Here is a 9,579-nt window from a genome sequence, read left to right on the forward strand (position 1 = left end):
ATGTTCTTATTAATCCACATCCTCTACTAGTGACATGTTGAGCTTTTCAAACTATCAAAGCCACGTATCTCATGCAGCTCCTCTGAATGGAAGAAATGTTTCATAATTGTTTTATTGTTAAAGATGATATGGATGCAGCGATGTGTTTTAGCTGAGGACGTGTACAGATCTTTTTATTGAATTTAAGTTGAACTTGCCATAAGTCACGCTCCTTGTAGCAGCTGAGAGTAATCCATATCAAAGTATTTAAAAGGTACAGCCCAGACTGTAAAGTAATACACTGAGAAATGCAAAACTGCATAAAAGATCAATATGTACATTTCTGGATGTCTTCAACCAAAACATTCTGAGTGTGTCATCCAGGCTGCAGAAATAAAATTATATCATTCATCTATTTTCTCTTCACTCTTCAGTTCCACATCATGGGAGTAGCAGCAGTCACCTCCATGTGTACATGTTCCCTAAAAAATACAAACAGAATACTCAGAGCAGTTTGAAAAGTGATGACATCTTTGAAAAGTAAAATCTGAATCTGTAAAATGGCTGTTTAGTATAAATTAGGTATGCAGACAACATTTTAAATATACAAATATTTTGTTTAATCAAATGAATTGGTGATCCTACTGGTACAAGTGAGCACCTGAGCAATATTTTAATTAAAAACTGTATCAAGTATTTTTCCTGATTAACATTCATCGTGAGACAAACTGATTTCAAAATAATGTTTTTAGGTGAGGACATTCAGAAAATATAATTCAAGCATAGATGTTCTGACATGATAAAAAAAACTATGTTTATATATTTTAACCACAGCTACTAGAAATACGACTAGGACATTTTTATTAAAATGGGAAAATTGTTATTTAATTCAAATATGAACTTTATTTTGGTAGAAAAGCCAACTTTGCACGAGTATTTCTACATTTTAGACATGGAGAATATATATATATATAATTTTTTTGTAGGACTTAGAAAAATGTTTTTTTCTGCTGGAATTTGTTATTTTGTTATTATGTTCATTTTCTTCCTTTTAGCCTTTAAAAACACCAGAATTTGTACAAAACGTTTTATTTTCTGTCAGTCTGATGCAGAGGTGCCCAAAGTGGGGCCCGCGGGCCAAAATTGGCCCGCCTAGCCATTTCATTTGGCCCACCAGCAGTTGTTCTGGTTATTAGATTGTAATTATGTTAAGATTAAATATAAAATACAAGTAACTACAAGAGACATTTAGATTAGATTTAAGCCCATATATAGATTTGCACACCTTATAAGACCACATATATTCAAATTTTAAATTATGAAAAGTCCCATGAGTCTTTGCTGCCTGAGCATAAGTTGAATTTTCTCCATGTCCATGGGCTGAAAAAAATAAACTAAATAATGTGGACAACCACACTGGCTGCTAGCTTAATCATAAAAAAATAAAACAACTTTATTTAAGTATTAAGCATTTCTTATATTATTGCATTTGGCCCGCGGCCCTCAGATTGATTTTAATTTTGGCCCTCTCAGGGAAAATGTTTGGGCACCCCTGGTCTGATGACATCATTTTAAAATATTAAATCAGATGTTTGTGATCAGTTCTCAGTACACAAGTCGCCTCTTTACAAAATTATTTTTGAGTAATTTCTTAGGCGGCTGATTTTTACTTTTACTTGAGTAGAAATATTTTGAAGTAGTGCTACTCTTACTCGAGTACGGTACAACTTTTAGGTACTTCAGGTTGAGAAATCTGACCTGTTTGAACTTCTTGCAGGGAAAGTTCTTCAGCTGAGAAGAGTCGGTGATCTTGTTCTCCCTCTTGTTCTGGCACTTCTTCCTCTTGTCTTGCAGGTCTGAAGAGATGCCACCACTGCAAAAAAGAAACAACAGTTAACACTAAAAGGGAAAATGACAATAAATAAATGAAGGTAGGAAAAAGACACCATAAAATAAATTCTAATACAACAGTATAATTTTCTAATAGACAAAAAGCTCAACATGAGTATAAACAGGTTTAAACTTGAAAATGTAACCTGCAATAATTATTGTCACTTCTAAAACAATCTATTGAATTTATTGGGTAATGTAAGCTACAGCACATTTCATTAAATCAGTTATAATGGCACTGTGTGTTTGTATTTTTTTTTACCCAGCTTTGGCTCGAGCTTTGGGTCCCCAGAAGGGTTGAGGATTCAGCTGGAACCGAGTCAAATGATGTTTACGAGACTCAGGGTTGGCATCCTCTCTGATTGTAAAACAGGCCTCTAGACTACACACACACAGGTTATCCAACAATAAGGTTAGAATAATAAAGCTTTAATGAGGAGCAGACATTTAAAACTACTTCACAAATAAAATCCTGCAGGTTCACATCACATCTAGCACTTTATGTCCATATATTAATTTCCACGTCTTTTTATATATTTAACATTAAACATAATCTTCTGAGCAGTTATTAAACTAACTGCATATAATAAAACTGATCAAGTTAATAAACTGGTTGGACTGGTCTCACCTGGGCTCAGTGGAGAGGATGTTGAATGCAGGACTACCCGGGGACAACCTCTCCCTCTTCACAGGGTTGGTTTTCTCCTACGACAGACAAGCAAACAAAGAAATAAATCTATCATTTTTTCGGTTATGAAGTTCTAAAAAGCACCGGTTTCTACATTTGTCTCAACCAGCAACAGCAGAGAAATCTGATTTCTCAAAAAATAAAACATTTATATTTGTTTATTTATTTATTTTTATTTATTTACCCAGCATCGCATGATGTCCCAGATGGCTGCAGGAGGAGCGTCTGTTTTTACGGCATTTTTACGAGCATGAGAGAGAGAGACTCTGTAACCAGCATGAAGCAGAGCAGATCTGCAGAAAAGAGGAGGCTAAGTAAGTTCATTCAGTCTGAGACAAACATGTTTGGCTAATTTAATAAGCATCTGTGTATAAGCAGCTTTAAAGTGCCTGTGACATGAAATTTTTTTTTAATAAATATAAAGGCATTATTGGAAATATAACATTATTAGCATATTGCAAAAATAATTGTTGAAATTTTTGCATGTGAAGCAACAGGAAGTGATGTCAAAGGGGAATGCCTGCATGGAACAAAGCATTGATAAAATAGCTAACGACACAGACAGACATCAGAGAGATGAAGATGAGTCAGAGTTCAAATAATATTGTTTCAATAAACAAAGACTAAAGAGTTCTTTCTTAAAAAGTTCCCCTTTGATGTCACTTCCTGTTGCACTCTGGCTGAGCCATGTTTAAAAGAAAATGTGACATTTATGTGACATAATGAGTAAAATCACATTTTATGCAAAGTTTCTTACATAAAAATGTGTTTTCTTTGACTTCTTGTATTTGAGGGATAGGCATGTCACAGGCACTTTAAAAGGAAACATCATGCAAAATCCACCTTTTTAGCCATTTAATGCATTTTGTTGTTTACTTGGAGTCTCTAGGAGTGCAAAAAAGTTGAACTTAGTCTCCCCCAGTTCTGTTTAGATATATTTATATTCGAGTTAGGTTGTATTTTTCAACCCGTTCAGTTTTTTCTATTACATATTTTGAACAATAACTTTACAGCATTTGCTGAAAACGGCTAAACAAGGTCATGGACTTCTGGCTCGCCAAGTTCATGAATCTGCAGTTCTTCATGTTTGCCTTCTTCATTCTCCTCTCTGGCTCTGGGTCAGACTCTGGCTCCAACATGTAAGGCTGGATGGACAAGTCTTCTGTTGACATCCTTTAACCAGTTTGTAAATAAAATGGTTTTCTGATATACAAAAATGCCTGAAAGGCGCGGARGGGGGCTGGGCGTGAAGCACCTCGTTTGTATTTAAAGAGATAGCATCAAAATGAGTTGCTCTGAAATCACCACAGACAAGAGGTGAAAGAGGGGCTTGTGGAGTTACAATAAGGAGGAATTCAAACCAAAGCATTGCAATTCCACTTTATATAGACCCCAACTGAAAGATTTTAAAGGTGAAAAATAAGGATATGTCTCCTTTCCTATTGATGTGGCTTATTGATGTTTCAATCAACTGGTGTGTAATGATTACCTGATCTGGAGCAGAGGAGGAGTTTCACTTTTGATTATGCTGCTCAGGTTGTCCACTGTGTAGTAAAGAGGAACATCTTGCAACTCCTAAAACAAATGAAGACACCAAACTTCAATATGAAGTATAAAACCAGCACCAAACAATAAAGGAATACCTCAGCAACCATGCTGAGCATCCCCGCGATCCGTTTGGACGTCCCAAATCTGGAAGGATTCCCCGACACGGCGGCTAAAACCTTCTGGACGAATCCCAGGTCATGGATGGGCTCGGCCCAGATAGGACCACCCAGCTGCCACAAATAAAAAAAACACTTCAGCTGATCCGTTATAAAAGACATGTTTATACACAGATAACCACAAACTGACAGAGGTGACTTTAAATAAAAGTAAGAAATAACAAAAACCTTCTTACTGAGCACAATCAAATTCCTGGTGTTCACAAAGTTGAGCAATAAATCTAACAGAAGAAACATTTTACAYGTATGACTACAACTTCCAGTGTGTTGCACCTGATGCCTCTGTCCACAGTGTTCACACTCCAGTCCAACCGGGGGTCCTGTGGCAGCACAATACTTCATGCTGAAATCAGAAATATTTACAAAATACAGTGAAAATATGAGAAAATACATCAGCACAGTTAGTAACGTCACTGTTTTATTTAGTTTGCCGGTCAGCCCGCCTCGATAAGATCAATACATGAAATGATGATCTGTGAAGTTTCTTACTTTTTCCCGTTGTCGATTCTTCTGCCCATTCTCTGAAAATGGAAAGAGCCGCAGCCGACACAGTTGTACACCAAAGCCTGTTTGCTGCAACACAGGAAGGAGATTCATCCAGAGTGCTTTTCATTAAATATAATCTGTTCTGTGAGATCTATGCACAAACAGCATTAAGGTGAAGTTTTATTTGCATGTGTTTATCATTATAAGCACAYGAAGCTTGTTTTAGTTCAGTTATCACTATTTGAGTAGCTCTGACTTAATTGTGCTGCTTTCATTTAATCTTAGGGTGTATTCACACCATGAAATTCCTTTGGTCCGCTTGTTTGCTTCGGACCAAAAGTGGAATTTATTTATTTATTTATTTGTTTATTTATTGTTTGTTTGGTGCGGTTTGCATTCATGTTGTTCTTTTTCGCAATCAAACTATAACTTGTAAACAAAGCCACGAGGGTGATGATCTTTGCTCCCACTGGACAGAAAGGACAGGGGCGGGACTGAGAGCACAGACCCAGAAAAAAACATCGAAGTTCTGCGTGCTGCGGTTCTGATGTCACATTTGTCATGTTAGTACAACTGAAATAGCATTTAAAATGTCAAAAGCAGATAATTAAATGGTGGTTTCGCAATGATATTCTAATTTTGGAGCGGCATCAGTTAATGTGTGGAGAGACGAGGTGCTGTGCGTGTCCTGACCCACTACATGCTGGCAGCAGAGCGGCTGAGCAGGAGACGACAAATCGGGTATGATTTCAGTTTATTTAGCTCAGCAACGGTGACCTGTGAAGTCCAATAATGTGCATATTTTATGCAGTTGGTTCTGGTCTGTATTCACACCAGAAGCGAACCGCACCAGAGTTCATTTGGAAGAGGACCGAGACCCGCTTTTTGAGGTGTCTCGGTTGTTTGATCCGCACCAGAGTTTGCGTGTAGTACTGCCCCCTACCGGTGGAAAAATGAAGTAAACTTAGTTTTGGTATTAACCATAGATATAATAAAAGGACTAGATACCGTAATCACCATAAAAATGAAAATATTCTATTCTGTGTCGCCTTAGCTTAAGGCTGGCAAATATGTCAATGACTTTTTCAGAACACCAGAGTTTGCATAAGTGTACTCACACCTGCACAAAAAGTCTGGACCAACGGGAGAAATTAACTCTGGTCTGTTTAAAGCGGACCAAATGTGTCAGGTGTGAATATGACCTTAACGTCTTTTTATTCTTATTGTGTTGTAGGTTTGAATGCTTAGTTGTTAGTTTWTATTTTACTGTAAAACACCAGGTCAGGTTTTTTTTATTTTCAGATGTGCTATAGAAATAACTGTTAACATGATCCCTTTTTTATTTAACAATAAACCACGTCACATTTTTAAGTTTTGATCAATTTCTGGTAATGAGGTCTTTATTTTCAGATTTTGGTTCTGCAGTGACCCAGTTTAGGGATCATGATGGATGGATGGATGGATGGATGGATGGATGGATGGATATACATGTCAGTATTGGTTTGTGGACATATTTTGACATTGCACTGTGCTTTGAGGACATTTTGCAGTTGTGTGGACATTTGCCTGGGACACACAATGTAAAAACTGTCAGGTTAGTTTTAGGGCTAAGGTATGCATTAAGTTTAGGTCAGGATTAGGTATGTACCTTTGAAGTTAGGTTTAGGGGAAGGGATCAGGGTTAGGCTGTAGAAATTAATGGAAGTCAATGCTAGTCCACACAACAATAAAAAATACTAGTATGTCCATGTAAAGAGCACCTGGCTGAGTTTTTGACAGTAGCCTGTCCTGTGAAAACACGAACAAAGACCCGGATGTAAAAGTCAGCGCTGATGGAGAGCAGTGGTTGGATGTATCGCTGGTACACAGATGCACGCTGGTCCAAACTGTGGAGGATAATGCGAAGAGCCTGCAGGAAAAAAATAAATAAAGACTGAAGCAACAAATGTATTTATAATTAAATCAGTTGGTCGCACTGTAAACATTCAAACCTCTCTTTTGCCTTAAAAAAACATCTTATGATAATAAATTCTCATCTTAGAAAACATTTCTTTAGGTAGTGTCTAAATTTGTTGCAGAATCCAAAACACTATTTTTGCATTGAATGAATATTATTTATAGGCCATTAAGATTTGATTTTAACAGATTTTCAGCTAAATTACATAGATGTGTATCCAGTAATTACATCCTGGGAGTTTCATTAAAATCCATCCAGTGATTTAAAGATATTTCACCATCAGATTGACAAACACAAACATGGTCAATCAGATGGACCTCCACTGGCCCTGATGTCCACACCCAGTTTAGAAAAACGATAAAATCCAAGAGTGTGAGTGTTGAACTGACAGACAAAAAGGAGTGAAGAAAACTGGGTTCACTGTAACTAAGATTGTCATTAAAGAATAAAAATTGCAGTCCTTCTAAAATCGTGCAGCTCATTCTACATGTATTAATGTGTACTTAGGCCTGTCACAATAACTAATTTTGCTGGACTATAAATTGTCTCAGAAACTATTACGATACACATAAAGATTGTCTGTAGACCATTTTAAACTAACATAATGATTCCACCCCTCAGCTTACCCTTCAGTTTATGAAATGTTTGTATATAAAAAAAAAAAGTATGAAACTGACCTGGACCAGAGATTGAAAAAACAACACACAACAGCTACTGAAGCTGTAACGTCGCTACCCACTTATACCCTATCTATCACAATTTTTTTATGCATTTTCCTCTGGCTTTATAAAATAACACTGCTTTCAAAGTTTACATAATTTACGAGTGTAAAAAAGGGACCTATTGTGCAAAATTCCCTTTTTAAAGGTTTTTTTTATTCAACTTTGGGTATGTACTTCTTTAAAAAAAGTCCTAGGACCAAAAAAATGCACCCAGGGGCATATTTACTGTAAGTAAAAGTATTTTTAATGTATATTAACGACAAGTTTTATACTTCCGTCATTTTGTGATGTCACAAGCCGTACTGGTAACAGCATGCAGAGTGAGCGCAGTGCAGAGGGAGGGAAAAAAAAGAAGCTGYGACCACGACTCTGCCTCTGGGTCTCATATGGTTGTACAACGGAGCTTCTACTATTATTAGCCATGCTAACGTACACGCTGGCTTTGGAGGGCGGAGTTAATGTCAACAGATTTTTGGAGGGCGTTACCAACAGAGCTCATTAACATAAACAGCTCTTCTGAACGGAAGTCAGACCAGGCAGTTTATTATCTGAGAATTATTTTGTGCATTAAATTGAATGAACATGGTCTGGATAGCCCACAGACATAACATAAAAATTTCTAGGACCCTTAATTGGTCTCCTTTAACACTCCCAGCAAACCCAAGATTCGTCAAGTTGCCCTGAGAGCATCCTGAGGCATCGACAGCTGAAAGAAGGTGTCAGAAAACCGAAGATGCTCCCCTGGCTAAATGCCTGTTCACAGTGCTCTCACGCTACAGAGGCTATGAGACCAAGCGTCTGGCAAATACCTGACGAAAGAGTTCACTTCTTCCTACGCTAAAATGTACAAAAGAGGGAGACTCGAAAACAAACAAGCAGACAAATGAAAATTATTAACCTCACTTTAATTTATTGTGTGATTATTTGATTTATTGCTCATCACAACAGGCATATGAATACTTKATTCCAAGGTTGTTGAGTCTAATAATTGTGGGAAAAAAATTTAAGACAATCCATGAATAAGAGGGAAGGAATGGAATCGAATCTCCCATTAAAATCAGCTGAAATGATATTTCAACATGAGCTTTATTATGAAGCCACATGTGCTGTAGATCCACTGAATGTCTCAAATAACAAGTACTGAAATCCAGTAGAAGGAACTTCTCATTAGTTTGGAAGATTTTTCCACAAACCTCCAGTCAAACAAAGCGAAGGCTCTTGTCAGAGTCTGTACCAGCTTTTAGTTTCAGTTAGTGACTCACACAGATATTTATGAGTCCTGAATGAAAAGAATAAAGCCAGTGGGTAGAAACATACTGGCATGTTTGTACACGTACCCCATGTCCGTTTTCACATTGCTGAGTGTGTGTGTGTGTGTGTGTGTGTGTGTGTGTGTGTGTACACTCTGTGCCCTCACCATCTCATGACAGTACTTGGCTTTGAGGGAGACCGAGCCGTATTTTCCGTAGCATGTTTCTCCACAGTTTCCAGCCATGACGGCCATGTCTGTACACGTTATACACAGAAGACCTGAGGGAGATACAGACAAGACACTGGATGATGGGTGAAGGCAGTGAAAGCTGAACACGAATTACTACAGTTAACTGTTTGTGGCTTTTAAACTCCTCGCACTGATGCAACACTAAAATGTTTGGCAGTTTGCTCATTTAGGATTCCCCGAAGTGGCTTTTTGTCTTGCCATGAAAATAAAACAGCTTATAGGGGGAAAAAAAGAAAACAAAAAAAAAAGCACCAACTCCCAATAATTTCCATTTTAACAAGCCGAAAGCTGAAAACTTGTCAAAAAATTATTCTTTCTACAAAGAGGAAAATTGCAAAAAGTTCAGTCTGGGTTGATTGGTCCACAATGATGATAAAAGTTTTAAAATGTTTTATACTACAGCTCACAGGAAAAAACATCTATTTCTTGTTTCTTTGAAAGGGAAATGAGAAAAATAATTGTCTTTTTCACTTAATTTAATATCCAAATAGTACGGACTAACATCACAAACACACTAACCATATTACTTCTGCTACCAAAAGGTTCAACAGTACGCATTTAGAATAAATCAGGACTAGGGCTGCACCGATTAGTTGAAATAATCTATGACGTCGATTATGTAAATTTGTCGA

General features: G+C 37.1%; 1 protein-coding gene across 3 annotated transcripts in view; it reads right to left on the reverse strand.

The window, feature by feature from the left end:
* Positions 1 to 96: 96 nt before the first annotated feature.
* Positions 97 to 9,579, reverse strand: part of trmt1 (tRNA methyltransferase 1) — a 17,860-nt gene continuing 8,377 nt past the window's right edge. For 2 of the 3 annotated variants that reach the window (XM_014022046.1, XM_014022045.1), the window contains exons 6-16: positions 8,864 to 8,976; positions 6,528 to 6,676; positions 4,771 to 4,854; positions 4,555 to 4,624; positions 4,201 to 4,335; positions 4,047 to 4,132; positions 2,742 to 2,850; positions 2,498 to 2,574; positions 2,132 to 2,251; positions 1,738 to 1,852; positions 97 to 461 (exon numbers count right to left, since the gene is read on the reverse strand). In XM_014022046.1, the coding sequence (XP_013877500.1) occupies positions 384 to 461; positions 1,738 to 1,852; positions 2,132 to 2,251; positions 2,498 to 2,574; positions 2,742 to 2,850; positions 4,047 to 4,132; positions 4,201 to 4,335; positions 4,555 to 4,624; positions 4,771 to 4,854; positions 6,528 to 6,676; positions 8,864 to 8,976 (1,136 nt within the window). In that variant the 3' untranslated portion in view covers positions 97 to 383. The remainder of the gene's footprint in view (positions 462 to 1,737; positions 1,853 to 2,131; positions 2,252 to 2,497; positions 2,575 to 2,741; positions 2,851 to 4,046; positions 4,133 to 4,200; positions 4,336 to 4,554; positions 4,625 to 4,770; positions 4,855 to 6,527; positions 6,677 to 8,863; positions 8,977 to 9,579) is intronic. The other variant, XM_014022047.1, reaches the window with a different exon arrangement.

The sequence above is a fragment of the Austrofundulus limnaeus genome, unplaced genomic scaffold, assembly GCF_001266775.1.
Source record: "Austrofundulus limnaeus strain Quisiro unplaced genomic scaffold, Austrofundulus_limnaeus-1.0 Scaffold316, whole genome shotgun sequence".
Lineage (NCBI taxonomy): Eukaryota > Metazoa > Chordata > Actinopteri > Cyprinodontiformes > Rivulidae > Austrofundulus > Austrofundulus limnaeus.